This window comes from Galeopterus variegatus, unplaced genomic scaffold (assembly GCF_000696425.1).
Source record: "Galeopterus variegatus unplaced genomic scaffold, G_variegatus-3.0.2 Scaffold269, whole genome shotgun sequence".
NCBI classification, from domain to species: domain Eukaryota; kingdom Metazoa; phylum Chordata; class Mammalia; order Dermoptera; family Cynocephalidae; genus Galeopterus; species Galeopterus variegatus.
In genome coordinates, this window is record NW_007726380.1 from 303,945 (window position 1) to 331,235 (window position 27,291).

The window sequence follows — 27,291 nt, forward strand, 5'->3', positions numbered from 1 at the left end:
TTAGGCCATACCAGTAAAATAGCTTTATTTGATTTTAAAATAGTCGTCAATGAGAAAATTTCCCAAAGCTGGGAGTAACAGTCTAGAGCCAAGGTTGAGAGGGGGGCCAGAGCTCACCCAGAGCCCAGCTTGATGCCCTGAACCCCACCCTCCCTTCCAGAGGGAGGGAGGAAATGGCTGAGGGGAGCCCTGAGTCAGTCCTCTCCCTCATCCCCGAGGGCCAGCTGTGCCAGGCCCCTTGAGGACAACAGCTCATGCAGATAATTTAGGGGAGAGGAAAACAGGCAGAAAACAGAAATTAAAGGTTAATAACCCCAAAGAAAGCCCTAACCCACCCCCCCAAAAAACAAAACCCATGAATATGAAAGGAAAATGATGAACACTGATAAATCTCTCAGCTCCCCAGAACAGCCTGATCTGGGCTGGGCTGATTGGAGGAAAGGGCTTGAGACCCAACCACATGTAACTTTTGGAGAATAAATATTCCAAAAAGGAAAAAACCATGAGGCAAATAGGTGCCATTCACAATCAATGCAGCTGAAAGGCCTGGCTTGGCCCACCACCTGACCCCACCTACACAGGGAACAGAGCTATTCAGGTCTGGAGAGAGGAGTTCAAGATCTTGGCCTGGGAACCCTGAGCTGCAAAGGTGTGGGCCCTCTGTGCAGTCCCAGTGCAGCAGTGGCAGGAAGGCAAGCAGGGGCCCTAGTTGAGCAGGTTGCCCTGCTCCTGGGCTTGGGTCAGGCTGTCCTTGCGGTGCAGGTGGTGCACCCCCATCCTCTTGGGGCTGCGCTGGGGACGGCTGGAGCTGGGGAGTGGCCAGACCCTACCCTCAGTGTGGGAAGAGCCAGGCCCCTCCTCTGTGCCACTATTACTGGGCAGCAGGCTCTGGCGCTCTTCCTCAGGGCTGGTGGGCAGGTTCAGCTCTTCCTCTTCCTCTTCCCTGGGAAAGCCAGAGTCAGGTTCTGTTGGTAGCAAAAGCCCACTCTCATCAGGTAGGGAAGAAGGTGCCTGAACCACCTCCTCTCTCTCAGTGGGGCTAAGGGCAAAATGGTGCTGTAGCTCAGGGAGGGCATCACGTCCAAAGGCTGTGCGCTGGGTCAGGGTGGCAGGTGGTGGGGTGCGGTCCACAAATGCCCGCTGCCAGCTAGCAAGCAGGTCCTCTTCAGAGCTGGTGGAGCTGGCTGGGGCACTGAGTGATGGGGGGGCGGGACTGGGCTGGTGGTGGGGTGAGGCCTGGGCTGAGGCAGGGCTGCTGGGCACTGGGCTAGGGCGGGTCCGCTCACTCCCCTCTTCCACCAGGCTCAGTGAAATGGCCTGGCGCGTAGCGTAAGTGCAGTTGGGCAGGGGGCTGTTGCGGGGGATACGAACCTTATCCTCAGAGAACTCTATTACCTTGCGGCCAGGGTACAGTGAGTGTGGCGGAGATGGGGTGGGGTAGGGGCTCAGCTTCTCAAAGGCTGGCAGAGGCAGCTCCTCTTCTGGGGAGCCCCCTGCAGTACCCAGAGAGTGGCACTCCCCATTAGGTTGGGGGGTGGGGCTGCCAGGGACCGGGGAACTGGTGGGGTCATCTGGGGCAACCCCACTCATGTCCACATGCACAAAGACATCCTCAGCCAAGGGACGACCAGTACTGCCTGACTGGGCTGAATTGAGCATTAGAGACTCTGGCTTCTCCAACACCCGAGCAATGACCGAGGTAGGCACCACAGCCCCTGGGGCCAGGCTGGAAGCAGGACCTGGGCTGGCAGCCTCTGGATCACTGTGCAGATGCTTCTGAACCATGTCCTGTAGCTCACAGGGCAGCTGGGATAAAGGAGGAGAAGAGAAGAGAGACATGAATGATCCTGACTGAAGATAGCTTACCTTATGGCAAAACTAATGGCTTCCATGTACAAGTACCACTGTGTGTTCAGCACTATGCTATCTCCTGTTCTCACACCATGCCAATGAATAACGTCATTTCGTAGATAAACAGGCTCAGTAGGGGTAAGATAACTTTTTTTATTAACAAAGCCAAGATCTGAACCCAACTGTGCTGCTGAAGACTGCATGCTCTCAACCTTCTATCTCCCCACCTCGGCAGTGGCTTCTGCCCAAACTGGACTAAGTTTGGAGAATCTGTACTGACCAGCAGACTTAGAAATACTTCAACCTTGGACCTGAGGCTCTGGGGTCTAGAGTTTGCCCCTTGGAATAATGCCTAATACTCTTTCAATACTCTTACAGCCGACAGCTCTGGCTACCCCTGTCTTCCTGCACGGGATCCTAAAATTGAATCCCTCTCCCCCATCTCTGTTACAGAACAGCATTAGGGCTAGCCCCCCAGCACTAGTGATGGGGCCTTGACAGCACACAGGACACCAACCAGTGGCAGAGTTGACTGGCTTGAGAGGTGACACAGAGGAAGGCAAAGTGGAAAGGGGGAGGTAAAGGCACGAGGAGGGAGGGAGGTGCAGAAACTGGAGTTAGAGGAGTCGCACAAAGGCTGGGATGGTATTGGGGGGAGGGAGGAATGTGCTCTACTCACATCAGCGAACTTGTGGTTACGGAAGTGGGACTTGTTGCACTGGAGGAGCTGCACAGCCAGGTTGCAGTCCAGCCGGTACCGCTCCTACAGACAGAAACCTGCTTCAGAGTCCAGCCAGCCCTGCCCAAGAGCAGGGCTGGGCAAGGACAAAGCTGGCCACTGGTGAGGAAGGCCCCCAGCACATGAAGAACATACATTGAGCTCCTCCAGCTTGTTGATGGTGTTCTTGGCATCCAGCAGCTTGTTGGTCAGCTCCACGATCTCCCAGTCCAGTGTCTTCCTGTCCATCTCAGCCTTCTGGATCTGAGGCAGACTTGTGGTAAACCCAGCCCATACCCCAGCCAGCCCTTCCTCTCCCTTCACCTCCTCCCAGCCCACAGACATAGGAGGCCACAGGTGCTAGGGCAGCCAATGCACACAGAGCAGACAAATGACGGACAGACAGAAGAGATTGGGCACTTCTCCTGCTCTCTGGCTGGCTATGGGGTGGGGGCTTTCTGAGCATGACCTACTGCCTGCCACCTGGGCCCAGGACAGAGGCAGTATAAGAGTGGCCTGTCCCTGAAGAAGTTTAAGGGGCTCTAGTACTAAGCAAGGCAGCTGGTACCTCAGAGGCAAGAACTGGAAACCAGGGGGCTGAAGCCTACATGTGCAGCTGATTCCAGGATAGGGCTAGGAAGAGAGGGGAGAGAGTGGGGCTGGGTGGCAGCTCAGGGCGCCTGTGAGATTATCTAGCTGAGCATGGAGAGAGCCACAGGCTCAGAAGTAGCCTTCTGATCTTCAGCTCATGGACCGCATCTATAGCCTCCCTTCCCCCCAAATAGCTTGGGCTTGCTGCCACTGCAGCTGAGAAGCTCTGAGTGTTCAGTGGTGACATAGATCAGTACCTCTGCTGGAGGCAAAAGTAGGCTCCCCAGCTCTCTCCCAGGATGGAGGCACTGACTACTGAACAGGCCACCCACATTTAAGAGGAAAGGAGTGGGTGTACTTGAGGGGCAGAGGGAAATAGCCAGGGCCCTGCTATCCTGGATCTCAGCTGAGGAGGAGACCAGGGCAGGGGAGAAAACACACAAACTCAGACGCAACTGCAAAAATCCAGCTGTGGCTAAGAGAGGCCTGAGAGGAGAGTGCAGCAGCAACGGTGGCAGCATGAGGAGGAAGACGAGGAGAGAAGAGAAACAGTGTGAGCATTAAGACAGTCCTGACTTGCACAGCACACTGCGGTCCCCTCCCCACAACTGCCCCATCCACCCATCTCTTCCCCAAGCCCCAGGGCAAAATAGCATTCCCTGGGCAAGTCCCAGCGCCCTGCTATGCTGTGAGCACAGTACCAGCCAAACTGCTCTCCTGAACAGATTACCAGCGTGTGCAGCTTGTCCTCCAGCTCCTGGTTGGTCCGCTGTGAAGCAGTGTAGCTGTTCTGCAGCCTATAGAGAGGTACAAGGCAGAACCTTGGGTCAAGATCCTGTTCTTCAGGCCCTGCTCAGCCCCTCCTCAATATGGGATCCTGGGCAAGTCACTCTCCTCCCAGAACCTCAGTTTTCGAACCAGAATCAGATGATCTCTGAAGCTTCTTCCAGCTACCCTCCTATGAATGGGAAGATGCATGCGTGTGTCTGGCCCCTCATTCCCACACCTGCGGAACTTGTCCTTAAACTTGTCCAGCTCCTCGCGGCTCTGGCCCAGCTCCAACTCCAGGCAGTCCTGCCCAATTTCCAGCTCACGCTCCAGGGCCTCGGTGCGTCTGGTGGCCGAGGCCAGGCGCCGGCGAAGCTCTTCATTCTCCTGCTGCAAGAGCCTGGCAGGGTTGGGGGACAAGGGCAGAGGGGCATCAGAGATAGAAAGGCCAGCCCTGGAGCTTCAGGCTGGGCTCAGGAAGAAAGGATGACATAAGAACAGGCAACTGGGGGCAGTGAGACTCATGGAGACTTGGCCTGAATCTAGGGCAACATATCCCATAGGCCTGCTGGCCCTGAGAATACAGCCTGGGTTGGAGGGTGGCAGAGGGATGGTAGGGGAGTCCCACATCCCCCCACTACTGGAGAATAATGACAAGACAGAAATGGGAGGAGGGGTACAGCTCCTAGCCTGTCTCTGATTACAGCCCAAGCCAGCCAGCCACCAAGCCCCCAGCTCTAGTTTCTGTGCTGCACAATCGGGCTTCTCCATTATTAATCTCTTGGAAATCCAGCCCAGCACTGCCCTCCTCTCCAGAGTTCTCACATAGCTGACAGGTCTGCAGAGAGGCAGCTGGCACAGGGGGGCCACTCTGTTTTCTCTGGAGCCAAGAGCTGTGAAGGGCTCCTTGGCAAGAGCAGGCCCCTCAGAGCCATCCACCTCCTGATTCCAGGTTCTCTTGGGGCCCATGGAACAACAAAACACCCTTTTCCAGAAAAACTATCCACAATAGGAAGCCTCCTCCCAGAGTCCCTAAAACCCTCCATCCCAACCTTTACCTGTACTGAATCCAAGGAAAAGCCCAATTGTACCAACAACCTAGCCTGCAGCTAAGAGGAACAAAGTTGAGGCAAGGCAGTATCTCAGGCAGCAGATACTCACTTCATCCTTTCTGCATCAGTCAGGGGCTCCTAGGCAAAAAAACCCAGAAGCATAAGGCTCACCTTTGGACCACTGGCCTCCGAATTGGCCCACCCTCCAAACAGCCCTAGAAAGGGCCATGTCTGAAGCCCAAAGACTCTCACAGCAAAAGAGGGATTCAGGGCCCTCTAGAGATGGGAGCAATCCAGTAATACCTGGATAAGCCTAGATTACCCTCTCCCATGCCAACCAGAAGATTCAAGAACCCCTTCCAACCCTTACCCTTACTCCTAAAGCCACTTTCCAAACGGGTCCTGATACTCATGCTACCTCTCCCCAGGGATAAACAGAGCCTCTCGGCTATTCACTGGGCTCCTCGTGGACCCTGTCTCCACACAGGTGTGGCAGAAACCTTCCAGAGAAGTGAAGAAGTCAAGCTGAGCTATAGAAGAGTTCTGAGCTCTCACAAAGCTCTCTTGGCCCCCTGGGGGGAAGACACGGGCAGAATAAGGACCTTACAGAGGCTTGGGAGGAACAAGTACATGGGTGAAGGAAAGCCTTTGGGCTATTCCTGACTGAGAGGAGTAAAGTGTCTTGTCTTCCTTTTAATCTCCTGCTCCATCCTCCCCAAATCCCTATGTTGGTCATGGCCCAAGAGTCACAGCTCAGCCAACCACAAAGCAGAGCAGGCACATGTTATGGCAAGAGGGAAACATCAAGGGGCCTACTCCAAATGGAGTTGACTACTGAACTATAATCATCAGCAGAAAGATGAGGTGGGTGGCCCAGATCATGGACTTTGCAGCCACTGACAACTTTCATTTGACCCTATTCCACCTCGTACTGGCTATATGACCTTAACCTCACTGAACCTTAATTCCCTCATTTAAAAAATCAGGGGCTGCCTACTGGGTAGCACCTAGCACAATAACTCGCATTTTTATTTAACATTCCTTGAACTGAAATGAACAAGTCATGGCATTTCAGTCCTGAATCTGATCAAAGTAGGCCATGGTACACCTGATGCTCAGCATCTGCTGATTGTCTCTCAAGTTCATTAAATAAGCTCCATGCACTGCAACAGGGTGGAGACATGGCAGCAAGGCATGTAAACAACTGCAACACTCGTTAGTAAGCTTCATGAGGGGGGACAGTCAACTTGGAGTATATTTTGCAGTTGACTGTAGGCCTACTAAGAGCAGAGCCTGGACCTAACTCAGTTCCTGGCAGGAATACGTATTTAACACGTTAGCCAAAGGAAGCAAAACTGGAGGAAGGGCTGGACTTTCTGGGGACAATGAAGAGCAGCTGGTCTGGTGGAAAGTAGCTGGAGCACTGCCTCCTAATAGCCCCAAAGGGGCCACAGGTTGAATGGCTCTCCTCCACTGTGGAGGACCAGGGTTCCAGCCACCAGCGGTTAGGACCTCTCAGTCTGGTGGGCTGCCTCTTGTGGAAAGAACAATACTCTATGGGATCATTTTGGCTGAGCTACAAAGACTCTGGGGCTCCTTGACATGCGACATATACTCACAGATAGTCCACCATGAGCCACCATTGCCCCAGCCAGCACTGCTACAGCTAGAAGACCCCAGGCCTGTATTGGCAGTGCCATGCTCTCACCCCACCTTGGGACCAGAGCTCAGGTTGGAGAAGTCAGCCAGACACCCTGCCTCCAGCAACCTGCCTCTGCCAGCCAGGGCTGGGGTACCAGTTTGCTGACCTTCTGCTCGAGCCTGGATCCAGGAATTTCCAGCCGCAGCTCCCGATGCTCTGGTGGTGCCTTACGGTAGGGTTTCTTAGCAGGGGCTGTGCTGGTCATTCTGGGAGGTAAGGGCTCCTCCACCTGCTGAGGGGAAACAAGGAAGGAGGAGGCTCAGAGATGTGATCAAGAGGCCTCTGGACTGAGGAAAAAAAAAAAAAAAAAAAGCATGGTCAAAGGGAACATATGTAGGAGCCACCACATAGGCAGACAGGCCTGGGTCCTTGCTGGGGTCATGAGAAGGACTGGACATTGGTGTGTCAGTCCCCATGGGTTAGGGGAGTGCCAGAGGGTGGGACATGAATCTGATGGGGAACAGAAGGGTGGGAAAGGCAGGGCCTAGGGCCTGAGCACCAGCAAGAGTGGACTATGCTCTAAGAGTGAGGAAGGATGTCTAAAAAGCAGCCCATCACTCTCCTTTGTGAGCTTGGAGGGCCTCAGAGGGAAAAACTGCTCTCTATATGTTAGTTTTCTCAACTCTAATTTAGGGATAAGAATAGCACCAATTTCAAGGGTTGTTGTGAAGATTATATAAAGCACTAAGAATAGTGCCTGGCACTTAGGAAATATATAATAAACGTCAGCTTTTATTTTTATTTTTTTTAAAAGATGACCGGTAAGGGGATCTCAACCCTTAGCTTGGTGTTGTCAGCACCACGCTCAGCCAGTGAGCAAACCGGCCATCCCTATATAGGATCCGAACCCATGGCCTTGGTGTTATCAGCACCGCACTCTCCCGAGTGAGCCACGGGGCTGGCCCAAACATCAGCTTTTAAAAAAATTGTTTAACAATACCAAGGTGAAGGGTTCAGATCCCTGTACGGGCAAGCTGCAAAACAAACAAACGAAACTGTAACCAAAACATAAGGGTTTAAAAAGTGAATAAATAAGGGTTTGAGGATGTTCTCCCAACCCAGGCTCCTCAGTGGCAGTCTGCAAGCTCAAGAGAGGTCTCTGTCCTCCACCACTCTCTTTTCACCAGCCCCCACCAAGGGAGGACACCTGCCTGCCCCCTCACCTTTCAGCCTCCCCAGAAGACAGCCAAGTGGAGGGCACAGGCTTTGTCAGGGACATACCGTCTGTTTGTCGGCAGCTCTCTCTGTTCCGCTGTTCGGGAATCAGCCCTTGGCTCTCCGCATCCCACAGCTCCTCCACTTCCTCTAGCCAACAGCTCCTGAAACCAGAGAAGGGAAGAAAATGGAAACCAGTTGTCAGCTGCCTGTCTGTCAGTGCCACAGGCCTGTGTGCCCAGTCCAGGACCTAGAAGGCCCCCAAGGGAGAGCCGGGCAGGAAGGCCATGGAACAGGGGGCCTGAGGGGGAAATGGTGGAGGCGGGAGATGACTGCAAGTGCTGGGTTCCTGCCTTTCTCCATGACAGCACTGTCACAGGCCCAGATGAGACATGTGTCTGTGCATGTGTTCATGATCTCAGCTTACCACATGCCCAATTCTGGAACAGGTTTGCTTCTGTCTTGTCCCTATCCCTACCCCACATCTGTCCTGTTCATCTCCCGGGCTTCTCAGAGTCTGGAAACAAGAGATTTGGGGAACATAGACTGCAAATGAGAACACCAGGAAAAAGCCTAGTAGAGATGCAAGAAGATGGGCAAAGAAGATGCTGGAAAGTGAGCTCCTAGCAGTGTTACTACAAGGAGATGAAAGACGACTACTGTGTACAATGGTGGTCAACAGACTTTGCAAGGGGGTGGGGGGGAAGGGTAGGTCCAGGAGAGAAAAATCTGAAAAGACAGCAATTTAGAGCAATGGTTCTCACCCAGGACAATTTTACCCACCCCTCTGGCCTGAGGGATGTCTGGCAAATGTCTGGAGACATTTTTGGTTGTCAAAACCTGGGAGGGAGGGATGCTACTGGCATCTAGTGGGTAGAGGCCAGGGATGCTGTTAACTCTCTTACAATGCACAAGTCAGCCCCACAACAGAGAATTATCAATACAAAACATCAATAGTGCCCAGGCTGAGAAACACTGGTATAGAAAACCCAGGTCTGGGGCTGGCTGCTTAACTCACTTGATTAGAACATGGTGTTGTAACATGGTGTTCAAATCCCCATACCAGTCGGCTGCCAAAAGAAAACTCCCAAGTCTAGAGAGTTGAGAGACCCAGGTTCCTGGCTCAGCACTGTTTCTAACACACTGTGGGGCCCTGGGTAACTCTCTTCCTCACTGGATAAGCCTGTTCTTAATCTACACAGAGGTGGCTGGACTGAGTGACCTGTGAGGCCCCATCCAGGTTCCTGGGGTTCCAAGATCTGCCTGTATCCCTCCCCAGACCCAACCTGTAATAAGTTGGGCTGCAGCACGGGGGCAGCAGCCACCACAGTGATCAATGGAGGCAGTAACCTTAGGTGGCCTTCTGGGCATAAAAAACAATCTCGTCCCGCCCCCACCAACCTAAACAGAGCTGGAGGCTGAGGGAAGCCTTGCGGGATAAAGCATGTGTTCCTACTGTCGGGACATGCCCTGGCCATGACTCCTGTCACATTCCAGCAGGGCCTGGGGCAGGGAGAGCAGTGAAGGGGGAGGGAGGGCAGGGAAGCAGGAGTGGTCTCCTTCCTCTGTCTGGGCAGCCTGGTCCCTGGCTTGGAGTTCTGGGGGGAGCTGGGGTGTGGCAGCACAAGCAGGAGCTGCCAGCCTCTACCCCTTTGATGGGAGACAGAACGTGTCCCCACAGGGCACAAGCAGCATGCTGTGTAGGGCTGACTCCCTGCATAGGAATCTGGGCGGGCCTGAAAGGACAACACATTCCTGGGGTGTGGGGAGCAAACAAGTCACCCCACAGCTTCCCTGGGGCTGCCTCTCCAGAGGGCCCCAGGGTGGGGGCTCCTGTGTCCTGAGGGAGAGGCCCAGAAAGTCCCAAATCAGCCTGGGTACCAGGACTCTGATACTCAGGGGGTGTATGTGTAGTGGTGCATATGAGCTAGAAAACAAGGTAGGGCCAGAGACAAAGGAGTAAGAGAGACAGACAGTTAAGAGCTTCTACAAAATCAAGGGACAGCTCCAAAGAGTTGGCCTCTGCCTTTTCCCTTTCTCTCCAGAGAAACCAGGTTCCTGCTCCATTCCCTATCTGCTCCCCAGTCGGCTGAGTAACCCCATTCTTTCTGCAGATCACTCTGTGTGCCCCTTCCTCTATTCTCAGCCTCTTTACTTCCCTATCTCTATTCCCGCCAAAGCCCACACTGTCCTCTAGATACCAGGAAACCTGTATGAGCGGTGGGCAGCAGGGAGGACAGTGACATGCTCAGGTAACAGGTAATTCTACCTGTAAGGGGAGCTGCCTCACTTTGTGCCCCGCAGCCCTAGCTCTAAGTTGCCACACATCCTACAGCTATCCTGCCTTACCCTGACTTTAAGTCCCCATTCCCTGGCCCCACAGCACATAAAAGGGGTCTTCAAAAAGTCCATGGAAGGGGCCGGCCCGGTGGCGCACTGCTACAGTGCGCCACTTGGGAGCGCGGTGGCGCTCCCGCCGAGGGTTCGGATCCCACATACAGACCGGTTCCCGCTCACTGGCTGAGCGAGGTGTGGGGGCAACACCGAGGGCCGCGATCCCGTTGCCGGTCCCGGTCCGGTACGGGCGCGACACTGAGGGTTGCGATCCGTTGCCGGTCACGAAAAAAGACAAAAAGGAAAAAAAAAAAAAAAGTCCATGGAGGGGGCCGGCCCGGTGGCGCCCTGCTACAGTGCGCCACTTGGGAGCGCGGTGGCGCTCCCGCCGAGGGTTCGGATCCCACATACAGACCGGTTCCCGCTCACTGGCTGAGCGAGGTGTGGGGGCAACACCGAGGGCCGCGATCCCGTTGCCGGTCCCGGTCCGGTACGGGCGCGACACTGAGGGTTGCGATCCGTTGCCGGTCACGAAAAAAGACAAAAAGGAAAAAAAAAAAAAAAAGTCCATGGAAGGATTTGTATTATCTTCCCAATTCTATTTTTCCACAAACTTTCTGAAGTGCTCTTGCATTCATTCCCAGGGTTTCCATGGCCAGAGATAATCTGGCCTGCTGAGCAGGGAGGACAGTGTGGATGTGGCTAGCAGTGAGATGTGTAGTAAATGCAGATATGGACTCTCTGGGGATGGGGGTGGTGGTGATGGAGGTTATTCTCTCCCAGCCAGAGCCTACTCTGTTCAAACAAGTCAGAGTCATAGGGAGGGGAAACCACTTACAACTAGGGAAACAGAAGGCAATGCCAGCTGGAGAGACAATCCACCATAAGCCTGCAGTATTCCCCAACACAAGTCCATGAGGGAGATCAGTGTCACTCCCTGCCCCATGTCCATAAATGACAGGGCATGTCAGGATACTGAGGCCCTAGCTCCAACTCCTGAAATCTGCCAAGTGCCCCAGATCCAGCATCCACAATGGATCTGGCAGCCCACTATCCTTGACTATAAGTGCTATAGGGAGGGAAGGACAGACGCAGGGAGAAGAGCAATGCAAGTTGCAGTTGTTTCTCAAAACAACATGAGAAGTAACTGGACACTCAGGCCACATGCTGGGAGGACAAAAAAGAGGTGAGTTAGAAGGCACAGGAGCAGTCCCTCCAGAAGAGTTAGCTACCAGGTGCAGCCTCCACTGGCCACATCTCCTTCACCCAGGTTGCCTTGGAGTGTTTCAGGCCAAGGAAGACTCCCAATCCCATGTGCAGAAGAAGAGGACCCCAGGGAAAGCAGCTGAACAACTCAGAATGGGACATGGGCCATGATGAGCAAGTGGTAGCCAAGGACAGCCTCTGAGTCCTCCTGGCCTCTGGATGCTGAGCTGGCTCCAGGAAAAGGGAAGAATCCCACTCCCACCCCTATCCCAAACTACCTGAGCCTCGAGGAATTGGGGGCAAATGACTCAGGATGTAGGGCTACCAGCTCATGTGCTGGCTCTGTGCTATAAGAATAACTGTGCCCTGGGAGAAAGGCTGAGGCCTAGGTTAAAACCTCTGGCTAACCCAGCCTGGCTTGGGATCCTCAGGCTGGACCTGCAAGCACTGTTGAGGGAGACAATGGCTCAGCAGCAACCCCTCCCCCTCCCGTGAAGGTGAAATGAGAAGGGAAAGGGGCTTTCCTCACCCCTACCGCACCGATTCCACCTAACCCCGCCTCCTTCCTCTGCTACATAGCATTCACTCTTCACTTACTCAAAATCAGTTCAGAGGAAAGACTCTACCTCCTATCTGCTGGGGCGGGGCGGGGGTGGTGGTGACAGCTTCCTAACTGCCGTGTTGCAATCTGCTAGTCAGTGCAGGCCGCCTGTTGCCGCCTGCCCTGTATTAAATACCTGCTCCCTGATTACAGCCCATGGGGCACGATTAGCTGCCTTCAGAGAACAAAGTCTATTTTCATTAGAAATAGGACTCCGCACGCTCAGTGAAGCTGCACTGTGAACCCACTGAACAGCTGAGTAGAGTGTAGACACAGACAGATGTAAGGCGCAATCTGCACCAGAAGCTGGCTGAGCAGTGGCCTCTAATTAAAGGACAAAAAATTTGCCAAACATCCCTCTTTAACCCGGAGATGGGACTCATAACTGCTCCCTCTTGTGGGTATATGTATATGACTAGGGGCTTCCACTGTAGTCAGAGATCACTGCTGCTGGAGATGGAGTGGGATAAGAGAAAAATCTCTTTGGGATCCTGACTCTCTCCAGACCATTATCCTTACTACTACACCCAGCAAACACCCACAGGAGGCAACAGCAAGAAGGTTCAAGCCCAAAGAAGTCCCCCTACTTCCTTCTGCCCTCCCTTCTGGGAGTCTGTGCAAGGCCCAGGCAAAGTCAAAGGTGAAGGAAAGAAAGGAAAGTGAAAGCTTCCAGCTTTCTCCCTGCTAAGGGCTGACGCCACCTCCTCAACACTGGCCCAGGAGAGAGAGACAGGATTGAAAACTGATGTGGCTCTTTGGCTTTTCCAATTTCAGCGTTCTCCCACTGGATGTCTCCTTCCAGCTCCCCAAGTTCTGCACTACTATCTCACTCCACACCTCTACTGATCCTGGGTCAGCTGCCCTACCCTGCCCTAGAGAGATCGACTGTCTCCCCACTACCATCACCAATGTCCCCTTTAAGAAATTATGGTGCCAACAGTTTATCCAGGCTCAGAGTATTTCTGAACCTACTGATAAGCCTTTCTGCTCTCAGCTGTCAATGAATCAAGCAAGTAAAGGACCTTGTGGGGTCAATGAAGCCAGTCTTCTGAATCAGGGAGGGCCCACACTTCACCACAAAAATCACTAAAGCTCTTCTTCATAATTCACCCACAGAAAGTCAAAAGGAAGTTAGTAATCACTACTGCTTTTAAAATGAAAGGAAAACCCAGCCCTGTTTCAGAATATACCATCTGTGTTGTATCCTGCCTTAATTCCCTTGGAACTCAGCAGGATATAAATAAATAATAAAAATAAATACAAGCCCTTCCTAAAGCCCCTAATCAACCACTAAAACACAAATGTCTAGGGCCAGCCCGTGGCTCACTTGGGAGAGTGTGTTGCTGATAACACCAAGGCCAAAGGTTTGGACCCCTATATAGGGATGGCTGGTTAGGTCACTTGGGAGAGCGTGGTGCTGACAACACCAAGTCAAGAGTTAAGATCCCCTTACGGGGCCGGCCCGTGGCTCACTCGGGAGAGTGCGGTGCTGATAACACCAAGGCCCCGGGTTCGGATCCCATATAGGGATGGCCGATTCGCTCACTGGCTGAGCATGGTGCTCACAACACCAAGTCAAGGGTTAAGATCCCCTTACCGGTCATTTTTAAAAAAAAAAAAAAAAAAAAAAAAAGATCCCCTTACTGGTCATCTTTTAGTGAAAACAAAAAACAAAAAAAACCCCCAAAAACCATGAATGTCTGATCACACAGGGGCGGGGGCCTCCCCCTCAGAAACTGTCCTGAGCTATAAGCTGTGGATGTAGAATATCTGACTCTGCAAGCCTATGGGAAGCTGTGCCCCACTAGGGGTAGGTGACACTCCTGCCACACAAATCTGGCTGCTTCTCAAGCCTCTGAAATCCAGGCTCTGCCTCCAACTTAAGTCTAAGAAATACAAACCATCACCCTGCAAGGGCCAGCCCTGTAACCAAGTGACCCAGTGGCCCTGGGGATTGCCTGTGAAGATCCCCACCCCCTGCACAGTCTCTCTCCACCTCAACTGCCCATGATCAGCAGAGCAGTCCCCCAGCACCATGCACTGGTCCTACCAAAGCTGGGTGCAGCCTCCCCCATACCGTCCCCTGGATGCGCCTCCTGCTTGCCACCAGCCCCCAGTTTCCGGCATGCAGCTGTTCCTGAGACACATGAGCAAAGCCCTCAGCAATCCTGGGCGCGTGGCAGGCAGGCGGCCAACAGCTCATGGGGTGGGGCCCGGGCAGAGGTTCGGCTCTGGGCCGATGACTAGGCTGGAAGATGCCAGTCTGTGCCTGGACCAGCCCTGCTGCTCCATCCAACAGCAATGCCTGCCACCCTCCTGGGCAAGTACAACCTCACCCTCTTGAGACAAGTTGCCTGCAGCCCTGACCTGGCCCCCAGCCTACTCTAAACTGAAGAGATTGACAGGGTTTTGAAAGCCAAAAAAGGGTAGTAGTTTTTCTGCCCCAGAGTAATCCTAAGGACTCAGAACTAGTGCTGGTGACCCATGAGAGCTCACCTGGCTCCCCACCTGAGCAAATACCTCAAGTCTATCCACCTGGCCTCTCATCCAAGCAAGCACTTGACAGGAACAAAGGGGCTGAAGACTACTGATGATGAGCCAAGCACACCAACCCTTCCCCCCAGTAAACGGAGGGCCAAAACGTCCCCAGGTTCACAGCCAGCATTGGTATTAGACCCCATACCCTCTCCTACAGAAGGACAAAGTGAAGAACTGGCCCTAAACCAGACCTCAACTCTAGGCCCCTTTTGCTCTCCTGGTCACAGCCAAGCCAAAAAACCATGCAGCTTGCTAACTCCATATTCAGGGTCCCTAAACATCCCTGCAGCACCTACCTACACCCTTTCACATTTACACACAGACAACCCATCCTATTAGTCAGGCCCCCGCCTTCCCCTCCCACCCCAAGGGGGATGGAATCCATGTAGAGGGCCTCACGTCTCAAGTTCCCCCTGTCTAGCCTACCCAAGATTGCACTGCTTCCAGAAGCTGGAGACACAGAGAGTCTGTCTAAAGAGTAACCTGTGCAGAACACCAGGAAGCACTTGGCAATCAACCTTCCTGTTACCTTCAGAACCCCCTTCTCCTTCCCAAGCCTGGAGAAAGAAGGGAGTTGGGTGGGAGCTTCTCCATGCCAGGCTGCACTCACCAGTCTCCCAATCTGAAGCCACAACCTTTTCTGGGCTCAACATGGAGTCCAAAGTCAGGTGCTGTCCCCTCTCTGGCTGAGGTGCTCTTCCCAGCTCTTCTCGGCTAAAGTCCACCTGAAGCTCCAGACGTGGAAGGGAGTGGGGGTCCAAACTCCACCCAGTCCACCTCCCAGAGCAACGGTTACCAATTGGAGCTATGTCTCAGATGGGTATCTAGTTCTGGGCTCCGGCCTTCAGCTTAAATAGCTTCACTCCTCTGCCCAGGGAATTCCTGAGCCAGGCCAAGGTTTTCCTCAACTTCCCCAACTGATCCTAACTTCTCTGTCCTGGGGTGAGAATAACGGGGACACTAACCTCCCCCTCTTGATAAAGGGAGGAAACTATCTGGTTTAGAAGAAAGTCCCTTCCCATTTTGGCTCCATCTGTCCCTGAGGCTTGAGAGGCAGCAGCAGCATGGTAACTGAGGGATATTTCAAACTTTGTGGTGCTAAAAGCACAGATTAAACAGAAACTCCAACCAATTCTGTTTTAAGAAAGAACTAAGGAGCGTGGTGCTGACTGAGGGGAAGGTGATGCAGGTGCAGGGAGGGACAGTGGAGCCCAGTAGCAGGCTGGCAGATGGGCAGGTGGCCGGGCATAGGAAATCTCCCTCTCTCCTCTCCTGGCTGCGAAGGAGGCACATCCCAACCCACAGCAAGGAGTTTGGGAAAACAAAGGGAATCCAGTGTTAAGGACTAGAGGGCAGAGAAGATGGCATAATGTAAGCTAAGAGGACATGGCAGCCAGTCTGGGAAGGAATGGAGGACAGGGACACTGCTGGTGGTATCCAAGGGCAGGTTAGTTGGCCAAGGTCAGACTCACAGGGTTAGTGTCTTCTCCCCAACCAGCCAGCTCTCCTGGTTAGTGCAGTTAGCGACAGACTCATGGCAGACGCCCTCCTGGCACTCCATACAAACAGACAGCTTGGTTTGTGAGCAGCCCAACTCCGGAGCTGCAAAGAGAGAGCAGAGGAATACCAAGCTGTAGGATGGCTGAGGGTACACACTGCACTCTCCTGACAGGGGCAGCACTTTCTGACTTACCACTAGACCCTCAGGGGCTTTCTCCCATCCAGAAATCATGCCAGGTGGAAGCAGAACACTCCCCCTGCCAACCAATGAGTACAGCTCACTGATCCCAAGCAATGTGGCTCTCTGGTTGGTCACAAAGAAGACAGCTGTTGTGGAAGGGGGCATAGCTCTCCTGTCTCCCCTGTTCCCTAAAAACTGCTACCAGGCTGCACCAGGGCTCTGAAAGCTGGGCTGTAAAAACAAAGCCACCCACAGCTGCAGCTGCCACCCATCCCGTGCCTGTGCCAGCAGAGTCCATCCCACTACCTCCCACAGGCTCCGAGGAAAGGGGCTGGGAGAAAACCAGCCCAGGGATTACAGGCTGTGACAAGAGCTGCATCGGAAAGCACAGTACAATGGGGCAGTGTGTGACCTGGCCTAGAGCTCGGCCAGTCAAGGGAAGGGTGGCACACTGCTGTCTTACAGTTTCTCTAGGGCTGGGGGGATGGTGCTTCGCAGGGAGCCAGCCCCAGAAGAACCAGCAAAGCAAGGATGAAGGCTGTATCTAGGCACCCCAGACTCCAACAAGAACTATTTTACCCTCTTAGAATGAGCAATGTCCACGAAGGCTAGTTTTCCCATCAGAGCAACTCTTTCCTAAAGTCTCCAGAACCACCCTGGGGAAAGTGACACAATCCAGCTTAGAGATCGCAAGACAAATGCCACAGTAGTGGAGTCTCAGAGACCCCACTAGATGTGTCCCCTAGGGCAGCAGGACAGGAAAGCTATAGCACCTATATCCTCTGATGCTTATCAGAGGGCAAGATGTTGGCAGGGAAGAAAGGAGAGGGGTTCTGTCTCCTGTTCTGGGAAGCCCTGCAGGCTGTGTGATGACTCAGGGGCAAAGAGGGAAGAACAGTCACCACCCTGGCCCCCCAGGTGGGCCTGGCCTTCTCTCAAGCTGAGGGGTAAGATTCATGAAGACAGGAAAAGCCTCCAATAGGCTTCCCACCTGCTTACTCACCGGGCTCCCCATATTGTTCTGACTACAGCCCCAGAGCTTAAAAAGGCCAAGGCCTGACCAAGAAGATGAGACAACCGTCCAGTAGAGAAAGACAACTCTTCCTATAGGCCATGACCTCGTCTCTAGACTGGTGAGAGAGCACGGCCACTGACAGGCAACCTCCAGAATCCTCACCACAAGAAAACTCAAAAAACACCAGCTGGGTCTGGCATGCTTTCAGAAGATAAGAGGTGAGTAATTTGGCTAATCCAAGGAATTCTCACTGCACTGAAATAGGAGTTGAAAAAACAGATCATTTTTCTTTTTTCCCAGACAAAGGTGAAACGAGTAAAGGGGAGAAACATATGTGAGATGTGAGTGGTGAGGCCCACACTGTGCTTACATCCATCCTGATTCCCACTCCAGTGCACTCCTACCAGAAAATTTCATCTTGGAATAAAAAACAATCCTTCAGAGATAGCCAGGGTGCCTGCTGTGGCAAGAACCTCTAGGAAAGTTTCTCCAGCCCTCCTAGGGAGCCAGCCCCAGAGAAACCCAAGTTGGGAAGGAGGCTATCTCAACTGGCTCCTCACAGGCTCCAACAGGGACTATTCTACTCTTGGGTCACTTGTTAAATGAACAGAACAAGTTGAAGAACAGTATGCATTATTATTGAGGGGTTTTTTTTTTTTTGGTCTTTTTTCGTGTCCGGCAACGGATCGCAACCCTCAGTGTCGCGCCCGTACCGGACCGGGACCGGCAACGGGATCGCAACCCTCGGTGTTGCACCCGCACCTCGCTCAGCCAGTGAGCGGGAACCGGTCTGTATGTGGGATCCGAACCCTCGTTGGGAGCGCCACCGCTCTCCCAAGCAGCGCACTGTAGCAGTGCACCACCGGGCCGGCCTGAGGGTTTTTTTTTTTAAAGGTGATACAAGTTAAGGAATGTCTAAAAGTACATAAAAATGATTAGGATACATGATAAATGGTGAACAGTGGTTAACTATCTTTGGAGAAAGGGGTTAGACAGGAGCAGTGGAAGCAGGAAGGGAGGGTCTTTTTACTCTTTATTTTGTATATTTTTCTCTATGGTATTTTATACAAGGGACATAGATTATGTTTATGATGAAAATCAACAGTTCCTAGACAAACAGACAAAACCCCTCCATATACATTGTGCTTTACTGTCCCAGGAGCGGTTCTCTTCCCCTATATTTCCTTTGATCCTTACAGTCTAGTGGGACACAAAGAACAGGTGGAGTTCTCCCATTTTGAGGTGCAGAGAGGACAGGTGACTTGTCCAAGACCACAAGCACAACTGAGACAGAACCCAGTTCCCGTTTCTAATTCCAGTGCAAAGCATGGAAAACTCCTTTCTCCAGGGAGCCACAGGAAAACCAGGACAATTCTGCCCTGATATTTAAGACCCTCAAAGGCTTCTGAGATTGAATTCCCTACTTTGCTTACCTGTGAAGGAACGAAGAGGCCACTGCTCAGTACCCAAAATGATAAGCACAGAGTTCTATCCTGTTTGTTAACTGAATGGAAGCACAGAGTTTTGGGGTCTAAGATAACTTCCCAGGAGGCAGACCCTCCCCTCAGGGCAGTGTGCCAAGTTCCCTACCACAGTTCACTGTGAGAACACAGAGCTCCTCACAAAGGTGGGGGAGGGCATATCTTTTATAGATTCTAAATGTCATCTAACAGACAGTTGGCCCTTACAAGATAGTACCTAACAAAGAAGAGGTCCCACCTTTCTACTCATGGCAGTCCAGGAGACTCAGACCCTCTGAAGCCTAAGGTACACAACACAATCCAGTCCAGCTGACTCACCCAACCTCCTCTCAAATCTGCTTGACATACAATGCAGTCTATCACTCCCACCAAGATGCCATTAGCAAAGATATGCCACAATGCAATGCACACTCCCACACCAAGGGACAAGGGGTAGAGCTAGGGAAAACTCCTTCATGCCACTTTTTGCTATTGGTTTCATCCTTTTGATTCATCTGGGCATTAACAAGATTGTAGTAAACCGTGGCTGTGAACAAGGAGCACACCCAGATGGGACTAGCGATACAATCAGAAATAGCAAGCAGGTTACATACGGAACTGAAAGGAGCATAAAGAATAAGAAACAGGAGGCTAGCAGCCAAAGATTTTTCAGGAGATGCTAATTAAGCAAGAAAAGCTACTGGTGTGTACTTTACCTCCTCTTTTAACCCATTCTTTCTGGCTTAGGGACCTGTTATTAGAATATTAAAAGGCTAAAAATGGAGATAGCTGAAGCCAAACACCTGGAAGATCATTTAGCCACAAGAATTCAATGCTGGAAAATAATTAGTAACGCTGTTGTTAACTCTATCACCTTTTGCTTATGCAGGACCTTTCTTTGTAAGAGCTCAAAAGGTTTTCCCAGATAGATCCCATCTGCTTTAATACCACTGAGAAAGGACTGGGTTGGGTCACAGAGTAACCAGGATTGCTCAGCACTTACTATGTAAGGCCTAAATGCATAGCCTTCAGTAAAAGACCCTGCCCCTAAGAAGCTTCAGAGACAGAAGACCTTATCTCTAGTGGGGGAGAGACAAGTTAGCGGCTGCTTACACTGCAGTGTTGTGAGTGCTTTGAGAGCATAGAGGTGAGAGCCTGGCTGGGGCAGGAGTTTAAGGACCAGACATAAAGGCCACCTCTAGAGAACTCAGATGTATCTTCCTCATCTGATGGTAAGCTCACACTGGAGTACCACTTGGCATTATACAATTAGGACATCTAAACTTCTGGAAACAAATTCCTTTGGTGTTTGTTGGGAGCTGGTTCCCTAAGGACTACCCCCCCCATCAACAAACATTAGAAACAAAATGGCAAAGTACAGATCATGACACTCAGCTACCAGCCCCATTTCTGAGGAGCATCTGAGTTAAGCCTGTTCTATGACATAAAGACCAACAAACCCTTAAGAAAACTGGGGCCAAGAAGTCTGGCTTCCTCGATTCCTGGAAGTGTACTAGCAGATTCACCTAACATTTTTCAGTCCATAAAATAACAGAAATATGGATCCTGAAACACTGCATAAAGTTATCCACTACATAACGCCTTCTATCACATCCTTAATTACCTTGCAAATCCACCATCTACCTGCCCCCACTGCCAACCTCACCAGGACTGGAGAAGGCCAGCATATCATGACCCATGCAAGAAGTAATCACAACAAAAGAGATGAGGAGAAGCATCAACACCCTTATTTTGCACAGGCTGCTCAGGGACGATGTCCCCAATCTCATCATTTTTTTTTTTTTTTTTTTTTGTCTTTTTCCGTGTCCAGCAACGGATCGCAACCCTCAGTGTCGCCCCCGTACCGGACCAGGACCGGCAACGGGATCGCAACCCTCGGTGCTGCTCCTGCGCCTCGCTCAGCCAGTGAGCGGGAACCGGTCTGTATGTGAGATCCGAACCCTCGAGCGGGAGCGCCGCCGCACTTCCCAAGCGGCGCACTATCCAGTGCACCACTGGGCCGGCCCAATCTCATCATTTTTATTGCTTCATCACAAGAAAGGAGACTCTCAATTTTACTCCCACCTCAAAAATGCTACTGGCTAACTGGCAGAAATCAAAAGGCTTATTCTAGCTTGAAGAAAACAGTGCCTTTTCTTATCCACAGTTTTCCAAAATGGGATTCGTTCATTCAACAAATATTTACCAAGTGTCCTTAATATGCTGGGTACCATTCTACATGCTGTGAACTCATTATCTCTAAAGGTCAATAGTCCTGCAAAAAAGATAATGTCATCCTCACTTCATAGGGGACGAAACCAAAAAACCCACTGGTTAAGAAATGTGCCCAAAGTTACACAGCTGGTAAGTGGCAGAGTTTGGCTAGCTACAAAATCAGACTCTATCATGTTCCCCTCACCACTACCATCAATTCCAACCCCCAGACCCCCCATGATCAGGGAGCGTCCCTCCTCTACAGGAAGTCAGCCCAGTGAAAGAGACAGACAAGCAGGAAACTCACCACACAACAGGGTAGTGCCAGAACAGAGGTTCAAACAAAGTGCTGTGGGGAGCCAAGAGGAGAAAAGGAAAGCAGGGAAGGCTTCTCACTGGAGGTGACAGAGGAGCTGGGTCTTAGAACATGAGCAGTTTCAGAGACAGAGGTGAGCATTATGAACTGAATGAAGTGCACAGGCAAAGAAGAATAAAGTAAATGAACGGCCCTAACAGGTTCGGGAGCAGTGAAAAATGTAGGAGCAATGAAGCACAGGACAGATGAGGTGGAGTGGCAGCAACTCAGGCTAAAAGGTTGGGTTTGGGCCAGAGTATTAAAGAGCCTTTTTGCATGCCAAGCTAAAGAGTGGGGACTTTAACTTAAATAAGAAAGAACCCATGATATTTATAAGTGAAGAGTTTTTCAGAGGAAAGTAATTTTGACAGCACCATGGAAGACAGATTGGAGTGAAGAGAGACTGCACACCCCACTTCATTCATTCTATGTGCACCGCAAAAGCACCTGTTACTTGCCGGGCACTCTCCTAAATGCTAGAGATACAACAGTGATAAGACACAGTCCCTGTTCTCAGGGTACTTACAGTCTTGTGAGACTCAGACAAATAAATAGGCAATTATGATACAGCTTAAGTGTTAGAAGCAAGCACAAAAGAACGTCACTAAAGGAGAGTAGGGTCCTAAAGGAAGTGACATTTAAACTGAGACCTGAAAGACAGAAAGGAAAGGGAGGAGGGGGAAGAGGTCAGGAAATGTATTCCACACCAGTGTGTGCAAAGGCCCAGAGGATAGAAATAATAAGTTCAGAGAGTTTTTATGAGGCTGAGTCCAGGTGAAAAATGAATGCTGGATTTACCCAGAGGTCTTTGGCACTCAAAATATGGTAGTGAGAAGTAAGTAAAGGGACTGGATTCAAAGATAATACCTGAATAAGGGGCATTATGACAAGAAATTGATTTATACAACAACAAAAACAAAACAGTAAAGGGGGAGAATCAGCTCAAAATCCATCAGCCTACACCCTGCAATTCAATCATTTGTTAAAATGTGACCTGAATCCAGAAAGTCTGAGGACTTATACCAGAACACAAAGGTGTACTCTATGGCAGTAACACGTTTCAGCATGCTGACTGTAGCACAAATCAAGATAAAATACATTATCCTAAGATATGTGGCTCCTAAGTTAATGGAGGAGGGGAGCAAGACTGACAGATGATGTCTACCTCTCAAAATCACATGTGCCATAACAAATAGAAAAATTCACCACATGGCTGGATCAGGGTTCCCAGAGAAAGCCCAAAGTCCTGAGCCCCCAATTCCCCTGAAATCCAGTTAACACCAGGCGTGTGCCTACTCTGATGACAGGGTTGAGAGTCATTTGTTCAAGAACAAAATGGGTCCTGAGGGTGTGTTAAATAGATAGAACATGACTCAGAAGGAGGGGAAGAGTGAGTCTTAAATACAGGGCAAAAGAAAGCCAGTCAATCAAACCTTGGGCACACCTTGGAACTTGTCTGCCCCAAGGCTGCACGTGGGCCTCCTGCCTGGCTAAAGGGAAAGAGAGCACTGAGCCAGCGCTTCCTCAGACAAAGCAGGCTTCAGCAGAAACACATTTATTTTCCATTTTCCCCTCAAGCTGAGGGGAGGGAGCTGTTTAAGAATGTCAGCTTTTTTTTTTTTTCTGTGTAGTTTGCCACTCGCTATTTTTTAAAAAAAGAATACATCCAGACTGTCTGTGAATTAAATTCTAATACTATGGCTACTTCAACTGCTCGTGTCAGTGATCAAAAGTCAGAAATAAGCCTTATATTTACATCTACATTAATACACATACACATACACACACACAGAGAGACCTTTAAAGTATGCTTAGAGTGGATCCTAATGTTAGTCTGCTCACCCAACCCAGACCCAAGGTTTTCCAAAGGGCAGGCACCCATCATGAAGAGAGAGCCCAGGTTTGGCTAACATGGCACAAGTCTCCCTCACCACAGTCCCTTTACCAGTTATTATTTCTGAGAGGAAGAAGGCTTGATGTGAGAAAGAAGGCTCAACCCCTTAAAAATTTTTTAAATAACCAAAAAAAATTTTTACTACAAAATTTTACTAAAAATTTTACATCTAACCATCATGACAAACAAACAAGAACCAGTATACAATCAAACAAACAAGAGACACAAATTGCCACTAGGCATATTTAAAAGTTAACTTCAGGGCTGGCCAGTTAGCTAGGCTGTTTAGAGTTTGATGCTGATAACACCAAGGTCCAGGGTTTGATTCCTGTACCAGCCAGCCACACCACCCTCGCGTCCCACCAAAAAAACCCCCAAAAAACAAAAAACAAATTCAATTGCTGAAGCCAGACTGCCTAGGTTCAAATCCCAGCTCTGCCACTTACTAGCTGGGTGACCTTGACCTCGACCTTAAGCAGTCTTTGCCTTCATTGTCTCATCTGTAAAATAGGGATAATAATATCTATTTCATATTGTTGTTACAAAAAATTAGGTAATGCATGTAAAAGCACTTACAATAATGATAGGTACATAGAAAGTGCTCAATAAGCACTATTATAATTATCATCATCAGTCAACTGCATGGAAGATAATTCTACAGCCTCAGAGCTTCAAACAGGAAATCACTGGCATTTATAAATCACTGTTTTTTTCGCGGGGTGTGGGGGCGGGCAGGGGATGTGGCTGGCTGGTATAGGTTTCCAAACCCTTGACCCTGGTGTTCTAACACCGGGCTCTAACTGAGTTAACTGGTCAGCCCTTAACATCACTTTAAATAGTTTAATGAGAATATTCTCCCTACACACAAAATCTATTCTATCCAAAAGCTGTGACTCATCTCTCTAACATCAGGCTAGCAGCCCAAACCAGTACAGATCCTCCATAAACAGACAGCAGGTTCAACCATGAAGCAGAAATTAGTGCTGAGATCTGACTAGCATAACTAACACTGAGTATCAGGCACTGATCTAAGCATATTAATGTATTAACTTATTTAACACTCACAACAACCCTATGAGATACTATCACCAGCCCCATTTGATTGATGAGAAAGCTGGAGCACAGAGAATTATGCAATTAATAAAGGTCACAGAGATACAAATGGCAAAGCTAGGATTTGAACTAGGCAGCCCGGCTCCAGAGTCAGTGCTCTTAACTGCTATATGTACTCACTACACTGTCCTTGCTGATTACAATTTCCAAGGGGGCATCCACAGATTGTTCCCAGTAGAAGAAGGTTGGACTCACAGCTAAATACCATCAGTTCTTCAGATACATGAAGGAATTGAAGCTGGCCTGGTAACAGTGATTTGCCTTGTTCTGTCTGGAGTAAGCCTTCGGTGGCGGGGGTAGGGGCAGGGAGCATAGGTTCATGAGGAGTTCTAGATCAAACCAGACCTCCCAGACTAATCATGAAGCAGATGCTTGTCCTGAAACAGGCTTCAATAAGCAGCCTGCTCCCAACTCTGGTTAGGGCACAACCAAAGGGCACCAAAGGAAATGAGGACCATATTCACTACACCCTCTGGTTCCAGCCCCCTTCCCTTCTCTCCAACACCAACTCCACTATCTCTAAGGCCATGCTTAGTCTGGTAGTAAAACTGATTTTTGGGTGCAGCTAGCCAGTAGAGGGAACTGAACCTTTGACCTTGGTGTTACAAGGTGGCACTCTAACCAACTGAGCTAACCAGCCAGCCCTGACCTGATTTTTTTTTTTTTGGTTTGATGGGGAGAATATAAAAAAGAAAGCCACCAGAAAAGAAAAGGGCAAGTTCCATAACCCTTTCCTTCCATTACCGCACTAGTCCAACTAAAGCAGCTCTCAAATATCAGGGTTCTCAGGGATAGAGAGTGAGGGGATAAATATTTCCAAGGCTTTATACAAGCAGCTTCACCTCTTACCATAAGCTGCTCTGGGTTTCTTTTACCTGATACCAATCTGCATTTCCCTCACCTCTGACATCCTGCCCCCCCCCCCCCAACCCCTGACCTGATTTTTTTTTTTTTGGTTTGATGGGGAGAATATAAAAAAGAAAGCCACCAGAAAAGAAAAGGGCAAGTTCCATAACCCTTTCCTTCCATTACCGCACTAGTCCAACTAAAGCAGCTCTCAAATATCAGGGTTCTCAGGGATAGAGAGTGAGGGGATAAATATTTCCAAGGCTTTATACAAGCAGCTTCACCTCTTACCATAAGCTGCTCTGGGTTTCTTTTACCTGATACCAATCTGCATTTCCCTCACCTCTGACATCCTGCCCCCCCCCCCCAATCCACATCTTCAGAGGAAAACTAATGAGCCCTTCTTACTAAAAAAGCAAAAACAGACATGCAGCAAGAACGAATTCAGGAGTTAGTGACAGCAGGTACCTAAATGGTCAGTGAACACTAACAGAAATTTTTTTTCGCACGACTCTCTACCATCTGTCACCCACAAATCTCCACTTCCAGGCAGGATGCCAAACTGAAGATGTGATGGGGAGATTGAAGAAGAAACAGTGAGCATGTAAGAAACTGCTTGTTACAGGAATGTGTTAAAATGCCTTCAGCATGATCTCTAGGCCCTTGCCCAGGTTTGCTTGCACAGATGAAGGCACACAAGGCTCAATTCTACAGCAACTCTCAAAAGTCAGCCTGCAACTGAAGCAAAACACTAACTTAGGAGCCACAGGCAAAGAACTACCTCTATAGAAGAGCACCCTTCTCAGATTAAATGATTTTCAGCATCACTCTAAGCCTACGCATCGTGCTTCCAGGGAGCATGCCAGCCAGAAACCTGTCACTGGAGGCCACCTTACCCGCTCTGGGGTTGGGCTGGGGCAAGTCGCTACCTTTTCTTCTTTCCAAGTAGGCACTGATTTCTTCCAGTCCCTGGGGCCCCCGAGTCTTGAGCTGAAATTGGGGCAGATGCTGTTATAGGAGCTGTGGAAAGGTTGGCTGATCTAAGCCTGAAAGAGGGTCATTTCACTGGCTTTAGTCTCCTCCTCAGCAATTCCCTTCTCCTGCCCAACATTCTCCAGATCTCTCTTCCCTTCTTCCACACTATCCTCCGCCACTAGAAAGATCCCTTTCTCCTCCCACCGGCCTGGTACAGGCCGCTTCTTTACTCTCGGCTAAGAAATTCTCCTCCAGTTCGTGACTCCGCTTCTCCAGGGCCTGCAACGACACATACTTCTAGCTCCCCGCCCCGAACCCCTTCCCTAGAGCTGCTCCTGGATCTAGGCCCCCTCCCCTCCACCCCATCTCCTCTTTTTCTCTCCGCCCCCAACTTTCCTCCATTCCACTCTTCTTAACTCCGGAGCTTATTCCTCCTCCGCCCCTATTCCATGCTAGGGTCCCCGCGATCCTCCTCAATTCTAGCCTCCCAGCCCGACCATTCCAATCCCACAACAAACTTTCCACCGCTGCCGCTGCCTTCAGGCCGCCATCTTGCCGCGGGGCAGGCCGGGTAGTGGCCAAGACTGCGGGAATCCCCACGCACTAGGCGCCGCGCGTCATCGGGGGCGGGGCTGTAGGGGCGGGGCCTCGGTCTGGGGAACTGCGGCACCCGGTGATGGGGAAAGACGGGGATCTCATAAGAGCAGGGAAAGAAGGCTTGGCCACAGAAGGAGGGCGGAATCAGGAATAGAGCAATAGCGGGGGTGGGGGGACTGATACTCTAAGTAAATAAATAAGTAAATAAGTGAATAAGTGAGAATAGGGAAACACAGTTCAAAAATATAATGGGAGAGGCCGGTTCTCCATCGTCCGAGAATAAAATCAGCTTTTAAGCTTGGCACGCGGAGATCCGCAAGACCCAGCCTCTTCCACCTTCATCAGTCTCATTTTCCACCTCTCTCAGGGACTTCGGGTTCCCAAATTGTACTGTTTTCAGGCCATCAGGCTTTAAAATGTCCACCCCTCTCTTCCCGTTGAGTGATTAATTCTTACTCCTTCTTCCACCCTTAGCTCAAATGTCACCTCCTCCAGAAAACCTTCCCTTTGGCGCTTTTTTGCTGGACATCTCTAGCAACTTGCATATAACTTTATTGTAGCTATCTATGCCATAGTTATTTATTTACATGTGTGTCCCTTTTGCCCTGCTGTTTCTGCAGGGCAA

The 27,291-nt window shown here is 50.6% G+C and overlaps 1 protein-coding gene across 5 annotated transcripts; it reads right to left on the reverse strand.

The window, feature by feature from the left end:
• On the reverse strand, window positions 1-26,624 carry TJAP1 (tight junction associated protein 1 (peripheral)). Of its 5 annotated transcripts, none has more exons than XM_008566783.1 (12): window positions 26,588-26,624; window positions 25,991-26,084; window positions 15,989-16,118; window positions 7,904-8,001; window positions 6,789-6,914; window positions 5,090-5,118; window positions 4,167-4,328; window positions 3,891-3,957; window positions 3,617-3,646; window positions 2,726-2,833; window positions 2,531-2,614; window positions 1-1,806 (listed from the first exon to the last, which is right to left on the reverse strand). In XM_008566783.1, exons 5-12 carry the CDS (start codon window positions 6,885-6,887, stop codon window positions 706-708), a joined length of 1,680 nt encoding a protein of 559 aa, XP_008565005.1. In that variant the 5' UTR covers window positions 6,888-6,914; window positions 7,904-8,001; window positions 15,989-16,118; window positions 25,991-26,084; window positions 26,588-26,624; the 3' UTR covers window positions 1-705. The 5 variants fall into 5 exon arrangements, with proteins under 5 accessions (XP_008565005.1, XP_008565006.1, XP_008565008.1 ...); XM_008566784.1 differs by having other exon boundaries at window positions 6,789-6,911; window positions 26,024-26,084; window positions 26,588-26,617; XM_008566786.1 differs by lacking the exon at window positions 3,617-3,646 and having other exon boundaries at window positions 6,789-6,911; window positions 26,024-26,084; window positions 26,588-26,617.
• Between the last annotated feature and the right edge of the window lie 667 nt (window positions 26,625-27,291).